The 24,715-nt window shown below is 42.0% G+C and overlaps 2 gene segments (V, D, J or C); both read right to left on the bottom strand.

Moving 5' to 3' along the window:
- Window positions 1-19,507: 19,507 nt before the first annotated feature.
- LOC118576346 lies at window positions 19,508-20,013 on the bottom strand. The segment is given in 2 exon segments: window positions 19,508-19,854; window positions 19,965-20,013. Coding segments are annotated over 2 exon segments (396 nt in total).
- A 1,991-nt stretch (window positions 20,014-22,004) lies between these two features.
- On the bottom strand, window positions 22,005-22,417 carry LOC118576349 (the record flags this gene model as incomplete). The annotated part of the segment is given in 1 exon segment: window positions 22,005-22,417. A coding segment is annotated over 1 exon segment (413 nt), but the record flags the coding sequence as incomplete, so codon positions are not given.
- Window positions 22,418-24,715: the final 2,298 nt, after the last annotated feature.

The following is a 24,715-nucleotide window of genomic DNA, read 5'->3' as shown; positions in this document are numbered from 1 at the left end:
CTCTGACTGTCTTCTCTTATAAGATATTGTAAGAATTTAACAAGATGCAGGGAGGGACTGAGTTGAAAGTGAGGATCAAATGCAGAAGTGGAGGTGGTTAGTCTGAGCAACGTCGCCTTCTGGCGGCCAGTGCAGGAAAAAAGACTCTAAAGCATCTCCATGAGTTTTCTATCTAGAAAACACCTCATGTTTCTAAGCTAATTTGTGCCGTGTTGAGTCCTAACATAATGAAAAATAGGCCATGCAAAATGATAGGTATTTTTATTTCAAAAAAAGATCATACAATAAAACTATTAAATTTGAAGACTTTTACAACTTGAGTACAAAAGCATAAGCTGCTAGCAGTCCTGCTGCCTGAAACATAGTCAAAACCCAGAGACTGAACCTTTAACGTGTGTTGTGTTGACTCCTGGAAGGCAGAGAAAACTGTGCCTTCCCTGGCATTTCTTCATCAGCATTTTTGTAGAGAGCCAGAACAAAGGAAATCAGTTTGAAATTCAGCCTTATCCTTCTGGCCAGATGCTCTTGGGTGTGAGATATCCTTCCCATTTTCCTACTCCACTCCCTCTCCCCCATTTCTTCCTCCCTTCTCTACCCCCACCCCACACCTTCTTTAACTCAGAACAAAGAAATCATTAGCAGTATGTTTGCCTACAGATTTCTTCTCACAGAAGAAGGCCACATATCCTCTTACAATTCAGATGCCATGTTCTCTCACTGTGCCCCTATGACAACCTTTACATATGCAGACACATTCAAATCAGACACTCTTGGCAGAACTTTAGAAGCCTTTGCTAGTGAGCATGCAATCAAGGGAAGTTCTGATAGGATGTAAAGACAGTGGCTTTGGTGAAATGAAAATTAAAAAAAAAAAAAAAGGACACATAATATAGTAGTCTAAAATGTGAACCCTTGCCTTAAAAAAATGAAACAAACTTATCTACTTAAGGAAGAATTGTAAAGATTCATCGACTTTAGACAAGGAGTAGTGATGATGCAATATGGAGAAAAGAAGCAAAACCCCTCATCACCATGTGGTCGGGGTAGTCCTGGGATGATACAGCATCCAAGAAACAATAGACTGGAGCAGCTGCAGATGAAAGAAGGCTGACTAATGAAGGTACTTCACACACACACACACACACACACACACACACACACACACACACACACACACACGCACATACCCTGAAAGGTTTAAGGTTTAAGAAAAGAGTAAAAGAAAATTTACATGAAACTTGAACTCCTTAGGGGGAACAGCAATGAAGCACAGCCCGGAGAAACAGAAACCATGGGGAACAGCTTGACCTAGACATATTAGCATTTGGTGGTTTTAAGTGGGTGGATGTTGGATAGTCTGATGAAGATTGTGTTGATTGTGGCCTATAGCCATGCCATTCTGTTGAAAGAACGTGTTTTTTTTCTTACTCCTTTAGCTTTAAGACATCTGGAACTAAAAGAAGATTAGATGCTAAGTCAAAATGAGATAAAGGAGTCATTTTACAATGAGGTAATGGTTCCTGGTCAAGAAGAGATGATATTCTCTGCCTATGCACTTAATAAGAGAATCATAAAACACATGAACAAAAGGTGAGAAAATTAAAATGAGGTAAATCTACAATCAGAGTTATAGACTGTAACACTCACTTCCAAGTAGCTAATATGACAAGGTGAAAACTGGCACTAGATTAGAGCAACTAATTAGATCAAATTGACACCTGTGCTGCCATTGCACTCACCAATGCACTGCACTATTTCCAGTGAACAAGCAATGTTCCCTTGCACAGATCACACACTCAGATGGTTCAAACACACCAGTGAACCTGAAGGGACTGAAGCTTCATGACATGTGTTTGCTGGTCACCAAAAGAATGTAGACATCAGTCACATGACAAATGGCAAACTGTCACCAAGTTTTGAAATCTGTCCAGATTCTATAGTGCTGAGCTCCTTTGCAATCGCATTGCATTCCTGGGAGGAGGTGATAAAATCTTGAAGAATTCTAATGAGAATGCAAATACATATAATCCAGAATGATAACTCATCTTGGACACTCAACCAGATCCACTTGATATATAAAATATAGGATTGGGAGACACATCTGAAATTGAAGTGAAGTTGATAAATAAAACAAAGTTCATAGTATTCTTCTACAGTGTACCTTTTAATATACGTAGCACAGTTCATGGAGGTCCATGACTTGATAGGGTCTAGCCTAATGAGTTTACTACTTGGGAAATCTCTATGTTGCAGTGTTATATTGGAACATTGGGAAGTATGGTAAATAGAATACACACTAGAATAAACAGAATTTAAAAACACTCTACTGTGCAATCGCCCTTAAATGACACAGTTTCTCTATCATCATTCATCTCCACTCCTCATAATATTTCTACAAGGCAGTGAGGGACACAGCAGTAGACACAATTTCACTTAGTAGGAAGAAATGTTCCCCACCTGCATACCAACACCAGGCTCTGTTTCCAAAGTACAAACTAACTCTCCAGCCCTCTGTGTGCATTTTTTCATTAAAGTACAAACAAACCTAGAAAGCAACAGACAACAGAAGATAGCATCTCCCTGAATATTTTCTGGTATGATTGCTACACCAGGAATTTTACTTCAATTTGGGGTTGGATGCTTCTATGATGCTAGGCTTTGTCATAATTTAACACATGAACACTGCCGGGCAGCAATGGAGCCAGTATGAACATCACACATATGTGAGCCAGACACAAGATGGCAGTGCCCCAGTGAAGCACTCCTTCCTTCTCCACAGAGAGCATGGATTGTGTGACTTCCTGTCTCAATAAACAAGCAAAACAGTGATGTGTCCAAGGTGACTGGGTCTATACTTTGTCCAAGGCCCTTTCTCTATCACTCTCCACTTTTTGAGTTGACCAGCCTCTGACACATGTTCTTGATCCATGAGGTTCTGTTGTGCCTCTGACCCAAAAATGAATCCAGCTAACTATGGACTCAAACATAAGATAGCATGAGCCAAAATCTGTTTCTTCCTTCTAGCCAGTTTTTCTATTTGTCATAGTGACAAAAACTTGACAATAATTATGGAATTTCTTTCTCACTTTCATATGTCCACACTTCTGCACATTTAATCATGGCTCACTCTCCTCATTTGCCTGTATATATCAGAACAAGATATGCTAATGACAGCCTTGACTCTCATTATATCTCAGTAAACTACAGGATGCCAATGGAAGAATGAGTTTTGGTAGAAGAGGTGTGAACTCTCTCATAGCTGGGGAGATGAACTTTGTATTCTCCTTAGGGCAGAGGATTAGCATGCTTGTTGTTGACTGAACAATGATTGTACAATATTAGCAGGAAGTGTAATTCCTCTATTGTCTTTATTGAATGTTATGATTGTTAAAGGAAGTGATGCCAAATTGACAATGGATGCCTTTGCCAGCTTTCTGTCATCTCTGCTTATGTATCTGGAGATGTGATCCTCAGAACTGACCTCTCTGTATTCCTCTGCCTCTGGGAATAAAATAAATCATGTAAGACTATCAAGATAGGTCTGCCACAGCAGCCATCTCTGGAGTGTCATGGGGGTACAGGATCCAGACACTAAGACAGCCACTTGCTGCCACCAAGCTGCCAGCTCATCTTATTGTTATCAGCCCCTCCACCTTCCACTTTCAACTTTTTTTTTACCTTGGGCTATGTGTGTGGGTATATGGTCTCAAGTCACACTATTGTTTCTGAAGGTAATCCTCCAAATGACATTGAAGAAGTTGAGGGCCATACAGTTTTACTTTGCCCTTATAATTATCCCTCTTGGTGTCAACATAATTCCAAAGTCATAGTTCATCTGTGTACTGGCATCATCCAACCTTTCTTCCTGTATGTTTGCTTAGCTGACTTTCCGGAAGTTCAGGCTCAATCTATGTGCAAGGACAACTGCTTTGCAGAGACCCCATCCATGAGCTCTGGCTACACATATCTAATCCTGCCAGATTCTTTTATTCTATATCACTCATGATTCTGTGTCTCTGATTATACATAATGCACACATAAACGGTTAAGAGCTAAGTAAGTGATTTTTACTCCTAGTCACTACATTCAAATTTGTGTTCTGAACATCTATAAATGAAACTAACACTTTAAATATGGTGGTGCAACCTCATCACCTTTAGGTAAATTTACATGTCTTCTCTATGTTCTGTTTTTTGAGTCAAATACTCAAGACAGAAAGTTTGAATAAAGTTTCTCCTAACTCCTGTTTACAAAAGAGATGGAAAGATGTTTTACTTCTGAACAAATCCTCTGGTCCAGACAACAGCATAAGCAGACATAATGTCCCACTTGTGGGCAACCTGCAGGGGTGCATCTGAATGGGGCTCTTGCAGCAGGCACTATCTCATAGGGAGCTGAGCAAAAGTTCAGCTTTTACTGTCACTCCTGTGTTCCAGGAGAGCACAGAAATACTGTACTGAATCTCCACTGAAAGGAAGAGTGGAGCTGATAGAGTTGGCTGATTTCTGGGGGGAAAGATAGAACATCAACCGTTCTTTGCACCCCGACCAGAAGAACTCTGACTACTAAGGAAAATCGTCTCTCCACTGGGAAGTTGCTTATTCCAATAGAATGTAGAAGGTGATCTCCCTTGACTCCTATGAACAATACAGGGTGGCTGCTTCTCACTACTGTCAGGATGCCAATGGATGGCCCTGAGTCACTTTCTGTACACAATGGATCCTAAGGTACAGTCAGAACACAGTTGATTCTGTAAGACAGCAGACAAAATACTGTGACACTGGGATAAATGTGACACAGAGACAAATGCAAATGAAGTCCGTTTGCTTCTTTTCTCCAGATCATTTTCTCCTAGACCTATGAGAAGCATGCTGCATGCTGGGAGCAAGGCTTCCTGCTTAACATTCTTAAATGTATGGGAGTCATCCAGACCAGAGAATGCCACACCCAACACACACAGCAGGCAGGGAGCAAAGCTTCCTGCTTAACATTCTTTTTTCTTTTTTTTTTTTTTTTAAGATTTATTTGTTATGTATACAGAAGAGGGTGCCAGATCTCATTACAGATGGTTGTGAGCCACCATGTGGTTACTGGGAACCGAACTCAGGACCTCTGGAAGAGTAGTCAAGTGCTCTTAACTTCTGAGCCATCTCTCTACCCCACCCCAACCCAACCCTGCTTAACATTCTTAACTGTATGGGAGTATTCCAGAGCAGAGAAGGCCACACCCAACACACACAGCAGGCTGGGGGAGGCACGTGACATGCATCCCTCTACACGAATGTGTCTGCTGTGCCTAGGCTCTGGGTTCCAGAGTGGAATACATACTCCCTAGGTTGTCTGGATTTTTCACTTTTCTTTTTATTTTTGAGATTATAATTAAAACATTTCCCTCTTCCCTTTCCTCATTCTAAACTCTCCCATATGCTCCTACCTACTCTCTTTCATGGTCTCTAATTTTATTAATTGCTAATAGATATACACATATATACATGTATATGTACATGTACATGCTTATATATTTTATGTATATGTGCGTGCATATATATTCCTAAATATAATCTTCTCCGTCTGTATAATGTCACTTGTATGTCTGTTATCTGGGATGACTTTTTAGCATTTGGTAGGTCTGCAGGAAAAACTCCAAGCACCCCAAAAGGACAAGCTCACTGACTAAGTCCAAATTGACAACCTGGCTTCAGCTCAGGACTGCTGGCAGACTTTTCCCTCAGTCCTCAGGAGCCTGTGAGAAGGGTTTCTATCAGCCAGGAAGAGACACTTCCTATTTCCCCTTTCTCTGGCTGAGGCAGCTGGGCTCCCTATTGACATGTAACTCTGGTGCAAACCAAAGCCAATGCTAATCTCCAGTCTCCTGGGGTCCCTATTGACATGTGATATCAAAGTCCACTCTAGCCTCCTGGCTTTCCTCACCTCCCCTATACCCTAAACTTCCAGGTTGTTCCAGTTCACAGGATTCCCTCCCTGTACCCTGCTACTACAGGGTTTTCTTTATAACCCAGGATGTTTTCCCATCCTCTGCTCTTCTCTCTGCTCCTCAGAGAGATAGTCCCAGCCCTTGCCAATATGCCCCTCTTCTCTCTGCTTGCTTTGGACTTCCACAGAGGCCTCTGGCTATTCTCTCTCTCTCTCTCTCTCTCTCTCTCTCTCTCTCTCTCTCTCTCTCTCTCACACACACACACACACACACACACACACACACACACACACACACACACATCTATAATAAAAAACCTTTTTCCCCAAACAGAAATATGTCGGTTTGGTGGTTTCTCTGTGCCCTTGCTCAGAGCACTGGAAAACCAACTGGTATACTCTTCATTGAGGAAGACTGGTTTTGGTTTTTGTCTTTTGCTACCACCCAATCAGAAAATGAAAGTTCTTGGGTTCCTAGACCTCAAGGCTTTTCTATGCTGGCGTGGGCAGTGGGGATAACCACACACTGCTCCTCTACCTGCTCCCTTTCCCCTGGCTTAAACAGCACTAAATAGGAGCCTAAGAAAAGCCACTAGTACTGAGACTGGATCCAAGGGTGTCACAGATGGAATACTGTGACACACCCTGATATAATAATAAATAATAAAATAATAAAATTTATTATATGACATGGTAGCTTTATAAAATTAAGAGTGTTACAGAGTGTGACAGGGAAAAACGGTGCAAAGATTCCTCCAGCTTGTATTCTTGCTGAAGCCATTTTTAGGATTGCATGGGATATCCTTGATGAGACTCACTGTGCAAAATTACCCAGAACCTACTAAAATAAGCAGTTAGCTGGAGGGGATTTCTGTGAAAACCAGCAGTTTAATAAAAGCTAAGATAAGCTAGCTGGGACATCTTGAATTTGGGTTCCTAGTAGAGAGTTGGGTAGTTTTCCACAGGGCTTCTCATCAAGATCAAATTCTAGTCAAGCCTAAAAAGCTGGCCTCAGCAAGAATGCAAGATGGAGGACCCTCTGCACTGTCCTACCATGCCACATTCCCCATTGGTTCTGTGGGCATGTGTCAATCACTTCCTTGTCTTGTCCTAGGAGGGAGACACAGCTGTCTTTTATGACCATTAGCTTAACTGAGTTTACTCTGTTGGATGTAGTTGGCAATGCAGTTGCAAATGCAAGATTCACCCATTAGCCTGATCAGGATAAGAATCAATGGAATGACTAACCTGATAATAAAGTGTGGACCAGGTAAGAGAGACTGATACCAATTATCTGGTCTATGTCTCCTTCCTTCCCTTTTTTAAGATTTTCTCAAACGAATTCCTGACTACTTGAAATAGAAACCATGGATCTCTCTAAAGCTATATAGAATCCTGTTTGATTCATCAAGAGAATATCTAAGCCTTCTTGGGTTTCCAGAATTACTTCTGCTAAAGAGTCTACTTCTTTATCTCATCTGGATATGGAGTCTTCTAATATCCCTAAGTCCTTGTGGTGCTTTGAATAGGAATAGCCTCTGTAGACTCATGTGTGTGAATGCTTAGTCCATAGAGAGTGTCACTATTAGAAGGTGTGGCCTTGTTGGAGGAAGTGAGTCACTGTGGAGCCAGGCTTTGAGTTTTTTATGTTCTATGTTCAATGTGGTACACTGTCTCCTTCTGCTGCTTACAGATCAAGATGTACAACTCTAAGTTCCTTCTCCAGCACCAGGTCTGCCTACATGCCACTATGTTTCACACCATGATGATAATGACTAACCCTCTGAAACTGTAAGCCAGCTCCAATGAAATGTTTTCCTTTAAAAGAGTTGCCATGGTCATGGTGTCACTTCACAGCAATAGAAAACATAACTAAGACAGTTCTGGTCCATTTGCTTACTTTAGTCTCTGAAGTTTGATCACTGACTATAAGGGCCAATGTTCCTATGGCTGTTGCCCGAGCAATATTGGCTCCAACCAGAAGTGGAATGAGGAGATGTGTACCTCACCTCTCAAGTTGAAGTCTGGGGTTATCTTAAGGTGTGCTCTCTCTTCTTCCCAATTATATAAGTGCACCTGGGGCAGGATGTGCATTAGCACACATAGAAGGAAATTACTGTTTTAGAATGCCTTGGAAGAAGCACATGTAGTTAAACCATTTAAGCATGCCCACCAAGTGATCTCAGGGGCCATAAAGTATTCATGCTGATAAGAATTGATCTGGAGAGTGGAATAGCAAGCATCAGAGTAAAGTGAGTCTTCTAGGTCAAAAGTTCTGGATACTGAGACAGGTTCTAGCTCCCAGTAGGCACCCCAGTGTTAACTGAGGCTTTTTCCTAGTTTTTATTTGCTGATACCCTGATACTCTCCCAAGCCATATGTACTAAGGGGGCTGTGGGCTCAGGGGCAGCCAACAATCCTGACCAATTTCTGGCTTGGAGTGATTAAACAGAGGGTAAACTTTGTCAGGGTGAAGGATATAGAACAATTAATGATTATTTTCCCCACTGGTATCATGAAAAATACTTTCCAATATCATGAATACTAGTCAATACAGGTCAAGACACCCACTCATCTTCTCCATGTTTGATGAGATACGTAAGTGTTGTCTTCAGCAATCGTGCCCTGCCAGCAGTTTTTGGACAACAACCAACAGCCTTGGCAACAGCCTGAGCCGTTTTAGGGTTTAAACAGATGTAACCTGTCTCTGGAACTGGGAGTTCCACTCAGTGGTGAAAGATATCTAGTTAGTCTCTGTCTCCTCCATTATTTGGTGACTCCATTTAGACTTCTTTCATATATGTATATATGGTAGAAGCTTCTACCATGATAAGTTTCCATACAACCCCTCAAATGGCCCTTAGTATTAGTTGTCCTTCCCTGCATTCCAACCCTCACCCCCTTTCTCTCTCCCTTACTACATCTAATCCTCCCACTCTAGTCCCCCCTGCTGACTCTCCATAACTATGTATTCTATTTGCCCGTCCTTGGGGGATTTTCATTTTTGAATTGCACCAGTAAGTTTTTTATTTGTGTCCTTTCTGTTTCTTAATATAGGTACTCAGACCTTGATATTTCCCTTTTAGGATTACTGTTGATGTTTTCCAGAGGTTTGATTGTGTTATATTTTCATTTAGTTCCAGAGAATATTTTATTTCTTTCCTGACTTCTTCTTTGACCTCATTCAGTAAAGAGGGGTTTAATCCCCATGTGTTTGTGTATTTACTAGGGATCTATTTGCTGTTAATTTTATTTTTTTATTGCGTTGTGTTCAGATGGAAAACATGGAGTTCAGTGTTTTTTACTTTGTTAAGATTTGTTTTGTACTTTGGATTGCAGCATGGTTATCCTTTACTTTACAGCTAATGTGCACTTATAAGTGAATACATACCATGTTTGTCTTTCTGGGTCTGGGTCACTTGGGATAATATTATTCAAGTTCCATCCATTTGCCTGTCTTTCATGTTTTTGTTTTAGTTTTGTTTGTTTGTTTTGTTTGTTTTTAATGGCTAAGTAATGCTCCATTGTGTAAATGTATCATATTTTCTTTATTCATTTTTCTGTTGAGGGACATCTAGATTGTTTCCAGTTTCTGGGTATTATGAATAAAGCCACTATGGCTGAGGGAGTATGGGGATGGGAACAGGAGGAGTCAAATAGAGGTGGGATGGAGGGAATGAGTACAGGAAGGAGAGATGCCTGGAAATGAATGGCATTTGGGAAGGAATGTGGAAATCTATTGCAGTTAAAAACTCCCAGGATTCTATGAGGATGACCCTGGTAAGGATGATACTCCTAGTAATAGAGGATACAACACAAGCCTGATCCAGTTATCTGTTGTAATCAGGCAACTTCCAGTAGTGGGATGGGGACACCAACCTAGCCACAAAACCTCAATGTATCCAGGCCTGCGAGATGTGCTGGGGCAATGGAGGCACAGAACTTGTCAGAGTGGCCAACCAATGACTGGTCTAACTTGAAGCAACGCCATGAGAGGGAGGTCAGGCTCAACACTACCTGGATAACCCAGGAACTGGAGGCTGAATATCCCAGAGGCCTAGAATTGTTTAAGCAAACCAATAAAATCATTTCTACTTTTATTCTGCTATACTCATAGATCAGTGCCTAGCCCAACTGCCATCAGAGAGTCTTCCTCCAGCAGCTGATGGGACCAGATACACAGACTCACAGGCAAACACTAGGCAGACAGAGAGCCCAAATTGGAGATCCCCCATCCTGTGCTGGTCTCAGAGCTGGGGGCATGCCACGGAAGAGGGGAGCGGGGAGAATTCTAGGAGCCAGAGGGTAGAGGCCCACAGAATCAACTATGCAGCCCTCATAGGGATTCACAGAGACTGAAGCAGCAATCACGAAGCATGCACAAGTCTATGGTAGGTCTTCTGTATATGTCATGGCTGTTAGCTTGGTATTTGGATGGACTCCTAACAGTGGGAGTGGGCGTGTCTCTGATTCTTTCCCCTACTCTTGGGACCCTTTTCCTCTTACTTAGTGAGTCATGCAGCAAACTTTTTTGTCTCAATATCATTACTTCCAGGTGTTCATTGCAAAGAGTCATTGGTTTGGTTCAAGGCTCCTGGTCTCTACTATACTATCTACCCTGGGCCCTCACTGGGAAACTCCCTGGACATCCTGCTACTGTCCTGAGTCATGGAGATCCTGTAAGCCTGGATCTGCAGGACTGCCTCCCACCACCTGTGCCCCAGCAGATCACAGATGGGATGGATGTTGGGGTGGGACAAATCATAACCCTGGTTCTGAGCATGGATAATTGCAGGGTTGGTCAGCCAGCCAGCTCTCTCCCATTCTCACTATTAGGGTGAGCTCTCCAGCATTTCCCTTGCTAGTTTACCTTTTGCAGTGCTGAGCAAAGGAAAGGGCCTGTTCTCCTGCTTTCATGCCCTCAAGGTCAACACTCCCACATATGGACTGTCAGGGCCAGCCCTACTGTGTTGCCTGGGTAAGGTTCAGGGGCCAATATCCTGAGTGCTGCATCTGGTGAGGGGCAGAGACAACACTCCCACTCCTATTACCTCAGGGCCAGCTCTCCCACCTGTCACAGGTGGTTAGGGGCAGGGGAAAGGGGGAAGGAATCTCTCCCCTTCCCACACCACTATATGGTAGATGAGGGGCGGGGCCAGATCTCCCACTCTCCCGTTCTTGGGGCTGATTCACCTGCACCCCTGTCAATAGGGTCAGCTCTGCTGTGCTATCCAAGTGATGTTCAGGGTCCACTTTCCTGAGTGCTGCAACTGGTAAGGGGAAGAGTCAGCTCCCTTGCCCACCACAGGTAGCAGATTGGGGGAGGGCATCTTTACCTCACTCATGCCATCACATGGCATTCAAGAGGAGCACTACCTGATCTTCCCATTCTAATGACCTCAGAGTCAGCTCATCCCATACCCCTGCAAACAGGATCAGCTCTATTGTGCTGCCCAAATGAAGTGTAAGACCCTCTCTCCTGAGTGCTTCAGGCATGAGGGGCAGGATCAGTTCTCTCTAGTGTACCAGCCAGTAGGGTGCAGAGCCAACTCTGTACAGCCCTTTCCTCTCAGCCTTTGGTGATATCAGAAGCCATAGACATCAACAGAGACCATGGCTGAAACAGAGCCACGAGTCCAGACATGGGGCCCCAGCAGCAGCCCTGGCCCAGACATCACCATGGCAATTCAGTCCACTCATCACCTCTTTTGCCTCTTCAGATATGCCTCTGACAACAGGACATGAATGACTCTGTCTCTCTCTCTCATCCCATACATTTGCTCACTATTATAGTGCCTGTCTACCTGGTGCAGCAAGGTGCCTGGTGGGCCTGCGTTTTCTCCTCAGAGCTGAGGCAGGGCTGCCCCAAGCCTTCATGTGAGTCTCCTTGTCCCATTTAGTCCTTCATGGCACTAGGCAGGACCATGCTTCCTCATCACAAAGAGATCAAAATAATGACCAAATGCCCTGCACTGCTCCTGATTTGTGCAGAGGTGCTGTGGAGTCCTCTCCTGGGCTTGGAGCTGGAAATGCCAGGCTACGTTTGGTTGAGTCCTACCCTCCCCAGCCACATGGCTTGGGGCTGAGTTATTGCTCAGGATTTCATTCTTTAGGCCTAAGTAATACCCTTTTGTGTCCGTACAATATTTTCTTCCTGTGTTCATGTGCTAAGTGGACAACCTACACAATTAATGAATTGCAGCATGCCGGTTGAGTGAAAGAAGCCAAACATTTACACTGTGGCTTCATATTATTACAGCCTCCTGAGAAATCTCAAGAGAAAATGATAGAGCTCTAATTGTTATCACTCATGGGAAGTGTAGGGATTAGTTAAAGGAGCTTATGGAAAGATGGAGCAGAGGAAATTTTCGGCACATGACACAATTGTTTTGCTTGGATATAAATAAGCATGCATTTGTACTGAGCTCTATGCCTGTTCCTATTTCCTCTGTACTGGTGTTCTAATGTATTGAAAATTAAGAGAGGGAAAGAAGGGCTGGAGAGATGGCTCAGAGGATAAGAGCACCAACAGCTCTTCCAGAGGTCCTGAGTTCAAGTCCCAGCACCCACATGGTGGCTCACAACCATCTGTAATGTGATCTGGTGCCCTCTTCTGTATATATAATAAATAAATAAATCTTTAAAAGAGAGAGAGAGAGGGAAAGAAAAACTAGACTTTAAAATCATGAGATAATACCATTACCATCCTGATAATAAAAAGTGACTCCTCCTCTGGGAGGCATGGATAAAGTGTGTAGCCTGTGACCAACAGCACAGCACTGCCTTGTTTTATAAACATATGTGACTTTTTAATAAAAAAAAAAAGTTTTAGAGGGAAGAAAGGAAAGTGCCAAAATATGAAGAATAAAATGTGCTCTGAAAGCATCCTCTGGCATTATTAAATTAATGAACACTGATATTACCATTGTAATTCCTTGAACTGATGTTGGCAAAAGCCAGATTGACGTAAGAAAATAAAGGTACTAACTACATAGAATGCTTTCTAATAACTTGAGGATGACACAGAGATGAAACTCATGGCCATCCTGGTCTAAAAAAGGACTATGTTAGAAAGACATACAGTTTTCCCTTATATCTATGTGGCTAGATTGCTATGAACAACAAAGAATAATGCTTCAGAAAGCTGTGTGTACCTGTGCAGTCTCCTTCCATGACACACAATACTAGAATCCAGCTGCACCTCTGAGATTCATGTAAGGGAAGCTCTGTAGGCCTATATCCATGAACAGGTAGCTGTCTGGGTCAGATAATGAGATTGACAGGCATATCTGTTCTCTGGCTACATCACAGGTTTATTGTCCATGATACTGCTTAGAAGGAGATCCTGAATATGGGGTAATTACTGGTTTGCAGAGACAAATGACACGGAGACTTCTGCCTTTATTCTAAAGCCAAGGGTATGGATACAGATGCCTGAGAGGGCACAGATGTCTTCAGGCCTAGAAGTAGTGCTGTGTAGAGAGCTTTTCCTTCTTTGATATTGTGGTTTTAAGTCTTTCTGTTTTCATCCATAGCAAAATCTGTAACAGGATATAAGCTGAAGAAATACAGCCTGGCCATTTCCCAAGATTTTGCCTACACTAGTGTAATTCTGTATATAACTACAGTGGAGGTCAATACCACCTCCATCCTGGAATGTCATGGTGTCAGTACTCAGATTCCTATATCTTTTCCTTATAAGACTGGCTAAGAACATAAAGTCAAAAGATCACAAATGTGAGGGAATTCTCTTTAGTTGCCAGTAGACTCTTATTGTGCAATGATATAATCACCATTCCACGCACTGCCAGGGTGGAGGAAACAGCTCTGAGGGTTTTTGTCAGGGCTGCAGGTGCCTGCTGCACACTGTGCATCTGTAGCACAGGAGTAAACAGCAGTGTCTGCAGCCTGGGCAGCAGTGATGGACAGGGAACTGCTCTGGGTGGAGGTGTCAAGGGTTGCTCTTAGTCTTCCAAGGCGTTTCTCTCTCTCATTTGAATGCATTAAGATTAGCAGGGCAGGGCCTCTGCCTGACTGCTGTCTGTACCACTGTAGGGCAGCTATGGATGATTTTGTAACTGCAGTGCACAGTGACATTTTCACCCTCCTGGATGCTCAGAGCCAGAGGATTCTCTTCTCCCTGTTGGCTGTTCACCCCTAGGTAGAAACACGGGCCACAGAAGAGGAGTCAGTGGTTACATTTTCAAACTGCATTTCCCCATTAATAAGAAGGCTTCATCTCACATGGATGTGGACTATGGACTTTGCTGTCCCTGTTGCCCTCACCAGAAACCCAAACTCACTTGTCAGTTGCAGCCATAGTGTCACCATCCACACTCCCAGGAGTCTGCCCATTCTTTCCTTTGAGGAGCAGATCACAAGAGATGCAGCTCCAGCCTGATCACAAGTTGGTTGGTTTCTGAGCATGTGCCTTGAGTCTCAGAAGCAAGCTCAAACACCTCCTTCCCCACCCCCTCCCTTTGTCTCTCCCCAACCAAATCAACTCTACCTTCCTTTCCCCATCTCTCTGATTTCCCCAAGGGAGTGTGAGGAAGGGGAGACATCTGGTGGTGGCACTATCATCTTGCTAAGAGATCATGGCCTCCTATGATGAGGAGTGTGCACAGCTGAAACTACAAGGAATGTCTATTCCATGCACTTACTAAACTATTGTTAGATTTCTTCAGCAGCATAGGGAGACAGAAGGCAGAAAAAGAGACTAGAGCCTGGTATTTACAGGGAAGGACAGATACTCCCCTGTAGGAAAGGGGTGTCTGTGTGGTGAAAGGATGGCAGTGAGTCTGTATGGGTGGGGGAGGGAATTGTTTGAATCCATGAGAGTCTAAACCAGTTCTACAGTCTCTTTCCCTGCACTTCCCAGAATGCAGCCAAGGGAACCCAGGACAGTTCCAGGTACTAGAGCAACTGCCCATCATGCAGCTTCAGGATGATAGAATGGCTTCCATTCTGAATTCTTTCCTTCTCTGGTTATTCTATTGCTTTTGTTCTTCATCCTTTACTCATCTTGGTACCTAATAGGTTTACTAAGATAATGGTTTATTGTTGAGTACTTTGTCTATTATTTAGAGAGACCTCCCTATTATTCTGGCTTTCTTACCTGTGTGCAATATTCCTTTAGAATCTCCTGTAATGCTGGCTTGGATATCACAGATTGTTTCTACTATACTTAGGATATATCTTTATAGCCTTTAATTTTGAAGGATAGTTTTCTAGATTCAGTCATCTTAGTTGATAGCTGTTATTTTCTTTCAGGGCATGAAGCCTGTCATTATGATCTTTTGGTCTTTAGTGTTTCTTGCCTACTTGAAAAACTCAGTCTTTCTCTCTTCCGACTACCTGTTTATTTTCTTTTTGCTATAAACTTGGAATTTTGACAATCAAGGCATGAGGAAAGCTTCTGATTTATCATCATTTTACTTTTCTGTTTCCCTGAATTAACATGAATTAGCATCTTGAGAGGTACTGTGAAGATGGACCAGAGACTTTGAACCACAAGTAAAACAAGAACATGGCAGAACTATTCACGGGATGGAAGGTAATTGATAGAGACTGATAACACTTCCTCCTAAGAATAGAGCCATGGAATCAGTGTGGCAGTTCCTCAGGAAGATGGGATCAGTCTTCCTATGATCCAGATGTACCCCTCTTGGGCATATACCCAAAGAATGTTCCATCCTACTAGAGAGACATTGCTCAACCATGTTCATTGCTGCTCTATTCATGATGGTCAGACACTGGAGACAACCCAGAAAAATGGATAAAGGAAATGTGATACATTTATACAATGGAGTAACTACACTTGTCTGTGAATAAAAGGATAAGATTTAGAATGAAGTAAGAAATTATGCTTATCTAGCAAATTGGTAGTAGTAAATTATTCTCTAAGGTCCATGACCTTTCCAGCCCCAGGAAGCATGCTAGGTTTCCAGTACCAGGTGTGATTTCCCTATTGAGTGGATCTTAAGTCCCATACAGCTATTGGTCACCAGCAACCTGTAAGTGCTACTAATTATACCCTTATGGATATTTTGCCATACTGGTAATTGTCACGGTTCATGGGTGTGACAGCTGGATAGGTCAGTTTAGTGTTCCATCCCTTTTACCTTGGCAGATTGCATAGTATTTTCTGAAACCATGAAAGATAGACCACATGAAAGAGCTTTTCAGGTAAGATCCAGGTGGAATCATCCAATTTGTGTGTCCTAAGTGTGGGATGTCTTCAGCAAAAAGGGCCTCAGCCCTGAAGGGCAATCGAGGGCTACATCAATAATCAATATTGTTTTGGGAATCACTTAGACTAACTGCCCTGATCAGTCATTCAAAAGGAGGTTCCTCATGTCTGGTATTGTTGTTTTTGTTATTCCATGGTCTTGTGAGGAACACTGTCAACCCAAGTGGCTTAACTTCCTTTGAGATATAGATATATTTATATATAAAGAAATACATAACTTATTCTTTTGTTATTACTTAATTATTATCATATTAAGATAGATAATATCTGATTACTAGATGTCTTAAAATAGTATGTATTCCCTTAAGATGTGTGCACCTTAACATATGTATGTATTATAAATATATAACACATGTACAATATAAAAATTATAAAGTATCTGTGTGTATAAAATTTTAGGATATATTTATAAAATACAACTACATGAGCCATTATCAAACAAACCTGGTGTTCAGCAGTTCCAGTTCTTTATTGATTTAAGTTTTCATATCCTGAATAATCCACATTATTTCTTTAAGCCATTTATTTGTCTTTTCTTGGATCAATCAGGATTTTATTTCTGTCTACTCTAGTTTTTTAGGGAGTTTTTGAAATTTACAAATTCTTTTATCATCTTCATAGTTATTTGTGATTCAAGTTCTCCAGTTTCTTCTAACTTGCTCTTGTTGGGGATCAATAGAACATGTTAGGTTTTTGGAGAAGGGACATGTTTTGGATTTTATTATTATTCTCTTTTTCCTTTGGGACCTTCCATCTAGAGTTAGGCTGTTGGTTGTGTCTTTGACATGAGACTTTAGCCCACTGATCCTGAATCCTGTGCTGAAGCTGCAAGGTTATGGATTGGGGGCGTTGAGAAGGGGCAGAGCCACACTGGAGCTGGGTCAGTCTTGCTGAGTGAGACCATGGGGACTGAGACCTTGCAGACAAGGTCCCTGGGGTAAAGATGATAGACTTGTGTGGAGTCTGACTCTCTTATAGTGAGTCCAACCCAATGGGCTGGGGCCCTGGTGGAAAAGGTCTTGTGGTGTAAGCAGAAAGACACACCAGGAACTTTGAATTACTATTGAAAGAGTTAGCATCCCCAAAATTGGTCTGCTTGACCTCTTCACGAAGGTTAGGAAATATATTCATCTATGGACATGAATTACTACTTCTGTTGACAGACATAAACAAGTCTGGATGTACTTCAATAGTAAGTACTCCTGTGATATTAGTGCTGCACACCAGATGACTAGTAAGTGTGGGAAGATCACTACAGTCACAGCAGAGAGAGTGGAGGGAGGGCAGTTTTACCAGTCCATTGACCACTGCAGTAACCTTAACCATATGTTTTTAAAATGAAATCTCTCGAGTGACATTTCCTGTCATTTAAAGAGACACAATTTCGTGGCAACTCTCCTGGTCCCTAGCCCCTTCAATCTTTCCACTCTCTCTTCCTTGCTGCTCCCTGAGCCTTCAGTGAAGAAGTTAAGTTGTAAATGTATCAGTTGGGGCTGAGCACCTCTCTTGTTCACTGTATCTAAACAAGACCTGAGGAAGTCCAGTACCAACAGACTTGCTAACATGGAAATGGGAAATCTCATGAGACCCTACCCATTGAGAAGCAACTACATGCAGCTAAGAAGTGCTGAGAGTGGGAAATAGTCCTCCACAGGAATGAACCCCCTAATTCATTATCAAGACCAAATGACCAGCCCTGAAAAATATACCTATACATAACTCTAAGAAGATTGATCAGATTGTATTAATGTATTTAGTCAGATGAGTCCTGCAGAATCCTCGTGTGTGTGAGTGCATATATGTGTCTGTCTGTCTGTGTCTGTGTTTGTCTGTTGTGTAATAATTACAGATGAAAAGAGACCATGAGTCTAAGGGAGCAACAGGACATCTATGACAGGGGTTTGAGGAAGGAATAGAAAGGGAAAAGTGGTGTGATTATATTTAATTTTTAAGAAAATAAATAAGTAAATACAATATAAAAGAAAATATCAAACCTCCTATACAATATCTTCCAAGGTCTTATTTTAATTCCCTCGGACCTTTCTAGCTTGCCTTGGTTTGAAGTAAAATTTAAAATGTGTTCATAATTTCCTGACTTTAGAACTGTCTTATATGTTCTCACCTCTTTTAATTATACCTGCTTTTACTTTATGAGTTTTCTCCATTGCGATACTTGCATTAAGGTTTGACTCAGTCCTTCTGTTTACAGCTGCTAAGGATAGTTCAGTTATGTGAGGGAAGTCTGGAACTCTAGTAGATGTAATTATTAGACAGATATCCCTGAGCACAGGAAGGTTAAATATAAGTGTGGATGGAAAGTTCCTAGAGCATCATAGTGTAATGTAGTTGGAAGTTTTTCTTCACAAAAGTGACATCTGAGAATGAGACTTAAGATGGTCAAGAGTCTGGTTTACCAAGCTTTGGACAGAGAGTATTTCCTATGCAGAAAAACCTAGGACCACATCTGGGAAGTTCAGCAAGTCAAAAAGAGATCAGCATTGCTGCAGTGGAGACCTGGGATCTTTCCCTACAAAAAACTGATGTTGACAGTTCAGGCCTGTACAAATCCTGTGTAACATTGTGTATCACAGCATGAACTTTGTGTTGTATTCTAGAAAAAACATAAAGCCATTTAAACACTATGGGAGAGTGTAGACGGCATCTGGTTTATGGTGTGTGTATTTTATGTGATAGGATATTAAGTTGTATGCTTGCCCTACCCCAAGCACTGAAACTGCTTCTGAGACTATTTAGAGTGCCAGATGCCCTGTAACTGCTCCAAGTTCACAAAAAACCCATGCATGATTCTCAAACCCTTGTGTTTGGGCATCAGCCTGATCTTATTAACAGAAAGGAGAACTTGTTCTGTGCAGTGGACGCTCCCTTCCTCTCCCAGCTTCTGCCACTTCCTACTTTCTCTTACTTCTCTACATGAATCCTAGGTCTGGGGACACTGGGCTGTCCTGTCACCCCTCCCTCCATATTTTCAGAAAATATTATGCAGAAGCCCCCTTTCCCAGCATGTCCTCTCCCCTTCAAATATAAAATACAGCTAGCTCTACCTGTGGGAGAAAAAGTGGAGGACAGACTTCATCTCCTACAACAAGCAGACAACTTCCTTAGTCACAGGCTTTACTGGGGGATCTCATGCTCTGCACGAGGTACTTTTGCATCAGATTTTGGTTTAGTCCTAGTCAAGAGCTGAGTGTGGATTCTCACGCTTCTGCTGTGTCTATTTGTATGAATTTTGAGCCAACTAAAGAAATGGAGAGGCACACAGCACAGAGGAATCAAAGAGATCCCAGAGGCAGGAGCTCAGCTTCAGGACCCTGTGCTGAGTTTATGCTCAGCTCCCCCTGTGGTTTCTGCCACTGTGTCACTCAGAGCACAGTAGTACACAGCCGAGTCTGACTCTTGGACCGAGGCTTTCTGCAAGTGGAAGGAGGTGGATCCTTTATCATATGTGGCTTCAAAACCTCTGCTGCTTCCCTTCTTGTTGGCCTTCGAGGCTCTTAAGAGGAGCTGCGGACCTTCCCCGGGATATTGGACATACCAGAGAAGAGTCGGGTACCCTGTGGCTGAATAAGTGCAGTTTATAAATAGGATGTCGTCTTCTGAGAGAGTCAGAAGACCTTGATTCTGAGTTACTGAGTCTCCCTGGGTCCTCCCTGAAGGAAGAAGAGGATACCTGTGTTACATTAAGGACAAAGCTCTTAGATGATTAAATATTTTTGACATCATAGAAGAAAGAGTGAAAATTTTAAGTCACTTCACTTACCAAGCATGAACAGCAGCAACACAGTCACTATACCTGGGGAAATATTCATCTTTAGTGTCACCCAAGTAATGTGCTTGACACTTCACATGAAGAAATGATGAAATGACACCAAATGATGAACCTAGGAAGCTTATAATTCACAAAGATAATGTGTCAAGAAACTCCTCCCCCTGGTGGACAGAGACTAAACTGGGATTTCTTGCATACCTCCTGGAAGTCAGAAATGTGCTCTCATTTTAAAATCATTCATAAGGCACATGTCAAATTTTAAGTGTCCCTTGTAAACATAAAGGATATAAGCAATGGTCATTAGTATACTCAATGATGTCATTTTTAGGATACAAACTGACATGAAAGTTTTATAGTAGAGCAACTGATGGGTTCTCTGTTTTGGTTTTTACCATGGGATAAATTGAAGGCAAGAAGTAGATTTTACCAGTTCATATTCACTAATTAGAATTTGTATTAAGATATTATGTGAGCCTAAAGTGATGAGTCGGCACTTGGAAGTGCTTGTTGCTCTTGCAGTAACCTCAAGTTTGATTCTCAGAACACCCATAGTGGTACTCAACCATCTGTACCTCCAGTTCTGGGGAAACTGAATCTCTTCTGACCGCCATGGGCAACAGGCACACACATGGTACCTAAACACGAATGCAGGCAAAACACCCATAATAATAAAATAACATAAATAAATCTTTAAATTTTCTTACAGGTATTGTGAAATGAAGTGATTACAAACTGGCCTGGGGAATGTGTAATCATTAAAATCTGCTCTTTTCACCTTCTAGAAATTTGAAATAATGGGTATATGTTGCCCATTTACTTAGAAGGTCATTGGTGTCTTGAAACAATGTTTGAAGATTAACATACTGGACAACCACAACAAAGGAAGCAGTTGGGACTGGCATGCAAAATCCACATGCTGTGCCATGCTCTACATCAAATGTGGCCTATGACCATTTTCCTAACTCATTTCTGTAAATGTAATTGTGACCAGCGGAGCATGCTTTAGGAAACACAAAGTTGACTATCATTTGGGTTTGGAGAGACATTTGTGACTCTTCCTTGTGGACCTGACAAGGGCATTGCAAGCCTCCAGCTCACATAAGTGTCTTCAGAAACCTCCTTCCTTTAACCGTCAAAGCTTCTACTCGCGAATCTGGAGTTCATAGCTGCCATGTTTCTGTGGAGCTTCTTCTTTCCTTTAACTTGGTCTTGGTAATATTTCATCATTGACAGAATTTATTGACTCACAAAGCTATTTTCCCTCACCTTTGTCCACAGCGGTTTCCTAATTCTTGTTGTTTTTAAATTATAAATGTAACCTGTAAATGCCAGCCTTTGGCTCAGCGCCTTTGTCTCTTACTGGTCAAGGTAATGAATGTTGAACCCATCTTGATTATCATCACTTACAACTTCTGAAGTTGTTTCACAATGTGTTGTTCATACTCTTTTCCTATATAAGATGTAGAATCATTTCTTAAAGCAATATTTTTTCTTCTTTCTTTTTTTACTTTTACAATTTCACAGCCTTAGACTTTTGCACAGACTGACACTCTGCAAATGTTTCTCCTCCTACAAAGCAGGCCTCAGTCCCAGGAGAAGGTAGTTGGTTACCCCTACAAATCATCAGGTCACTATTGCACCAGTGGGCATGCCTTGCTTGTCAGGTTAGTCCTTTGGAACACTAGGGCCACAGCACACAGCATGATTTGAAACAGTGTATCACCAACTCCTGTAAGAATCTGTTATATGGAGCTTTTGGAATGCCATACACATGGACATGTAAGAATCACCTCACACAGAAAGGAGATGAAAGCATACCCTTTACTTCAGATTTTGCTCTCTGAACCTACTCATCAAACAGTTCATTTTTCCACTGTTTATTTAAATCAAGATATCACAGTGCACAATACACCCTTAACATACACAATAAATGTGAACTGAAAAAAAAAACATTAAGCATAATGTTGACAATATAATCTAAACTCCCTAGGTCATCTTGGGTCTCATTGTATGTATTTTAATATCTGTATGTTAGTTTCTACTCTGAAACAATGTGGCAAATGTCCTAGAATGTCTGACATAGCAAAAAGGGTGGCACTCCAGCCCTGGTGGCAGGTTTGAAGACAGGCTGGAGGTGCCTGGGGAGCAGTGTGTATCTGCTGCACAGAAGTAGATGGCTGAATCTGCAAGCTGAGTGGCTGTGATGTACAGGGAAATGTGTTTGGCTTTCTTATCCAATAGAAGGGTGAGTCTTTGGTTCTGCTTTCTTTCTGCATTTGAACGGATGTCAATGATGAACTGCGGATGCTTCCCAGGCTCTTGCTTATACCAAGGGAAGTAGGCTGAGGCACTGTCTGTGTAAGTGCAGTTGATGACAGCACTGTCTCCCTCCTGGACACTCAGGGTGGAAGGATGCTGTTCCACCTGCTCGCCTCTGCTCTCCCCTGTGCAGAAAATGGAGAGAAAGAGAAAGGTTGTCAGTTCATCTTTCTTCCCTGTCTTTTTCCTGTAGTGAATAGAGAAAACACAAATGAACGATTCTTCTGAGCATCCACAGGCCTCCCACTAACATACCCAGTCATCTCACACTCCTCAACTCACAGTCCATCTGCAGCCAGAGGAAAATGAATAAAGTATGAACAGTTCTCTTCATTGTGCTTCCTATGAGATCAGTAGATGGTGCTTGGTCATTTCCCAGCAGAGCCCTTTGCTATTATAACAATCATACATGCTGAGTTATCTGCCCAGCCAATAAGAAAAAGCCTGTTCATTTAAAATTCACTAAGACCACATTTCTGCACATGAGCTGAGGTGCACTGCCACCCTGTGGTTAGATTTCTCACTGCAGAAATCTAGTTCGTTTTTCTCTTACTGTAGGAAAGATTCTGAACTCAGCCCACTTATGCCATCCTTACTCTTCCAACCCAGCTGTGCTCATACAGACTGTACATCTGCTCACGCAGGTGAGTGCACTAACTCCCTGCTCACCCATGTGAGGACCACATTGTCGGATCTAGCTGTGTTACATGGCCTGTGAATCAGTCTAACCAGGTGAGTGATCCAGATCTGCAATATCCCACTCAATGTTCACACTCCCAGGCCTAGCTATGGTTACACCACCTGTCCACCAGACCAGCCAGTTGAGTGTCTCATATCGCCATCCACTCACATCTTCCCCACATTCCCAGAAAGCCTGCTTTGGGTCCTGCAGCCTTCATACCAACCTAGAGTGCTAAATTGACAAAAAACCTTTGCCTGTCATCACAACATTCCCAGACAAAGCTGGACTTGAACACCTTTTGCACCAGCACACAGACATAGACCTGAGGTACAGTCACAAACTTTCTTGATAACCATTGAATTAGAATCATTCTCATCCCAGCCATCAATAATGGGTATCTGTATTTGAAGGACTGACCTACCAACTCTTCAAATCTCATCTCAAACCAATCTGATCTGAACAACAGCAAAAATAGAAACCAAATTCTACTCAGCAGAGGCAGGATGCAATATCAGACACAATGAAAGAGGTCTACATGCCTACACCATATCACAAACCAGCAAGTATTATGAAAGGCAAGACAACCCCAGTTCTATAGAAATGTTCTGCAATGGGAATTACCTGTATGAACCCCAGGACAGTAAACAGGTACTAAGAGGGTATGGGAAAAAAGAAAAGGCAATAGCAGGACACATCTTTTATGATGTGAGAAATGGGAAAAGTGAAGGGGGCTTTAAATGGGGAGTGAGGACAGAGATCAGTTTAGGGGGAGAGGGAGAGAGGAGGGATAAATAATATTCAGAATGTTTGAAATGGTCATAGGCAATCATATTATTTTTCTATTTACTCCAAATTACATGTAATATATATTCATGTATGTATATAAATAAATAATCAAAAAGATGTTATTCCACTTGTGGTGATTATGCTCCCCTAGAGCCATAGACTGTTTAGTATAACACCTGGCATGAGAAACCTCATTTCAAGTGTTGGTCAGGACAACCCAAGACAGGACTCCCTAAAGAACATAGACCATTGCTATTGTCTTTAGTTGACTCACAGATTTGAAAATAAGTCTCTATTCCCAAAACATTATATATTTTGTAAACAGGACTTGGAAGAATGGGCTACAACTGACCTAGGAGTCTCTTTCCTGAGGACTCTCAGAGTATCCAGAGATATTCTGAAGCCATCCAAGGAAAAAGGCAGTCAATACTCCTATCCAGCTGTGATACCTAAGAGACACAACAGCGACCAGCGTCCATATCATCAATAGTGTCACTTCTGTCTTGGAGGTAACCATCAACCACTGAATTGGACCCATAGCTAACTCAATGGGAGAGAATTCAACCTGAATATCAACATTCACCAACAGCCCATGCTCTGAAGAGGCAGGAAACTCTAAAAACAACTTCCCACTTGCATTTTCCTAAACCAGCTTTGTATCGCCTAACAGCATTATAAATACTTTCCTTATTGCCCACAGATGTTGTGGAATATTATTTTAACTAGGTAAATGTGTTAATTTGTTTGTGCTACAAAATATTATTTAACTATGTGAAGGTGTATTAACATTTGTTTCTGCTGTCTTAGTTTAATGATGTAAATATCTGTACATTTGTTTGCACTGCATTTTTTAATTATGTAAACATGCGTTGCTGTTTCACCTTGCTTCCCTAAATAATTGTTGTCGAAAAAAAAAAAAAAAAAAACCTCAATGGCCAATAGCTAGACAGAAGAG

The sequence above is a fragment of the Onychomys torridus genome, unplaced genomic scaffold (genome assembly GCF_903995425.1).
Source record: "Onychomys torridus unplaced genomic scaffold, mOncTor1.1, whole genome shotgun sequence".
NCBI lineage: Eukaryota > Metazoa > Chordata > Mammalia > Rodentia > Cricetidae > Onychomys > Onychomys torridus.
Note: the sequence above shows the minus strand (reverse complement) of the source record. Positions and strands in the feature narration are given on the sequence as shown.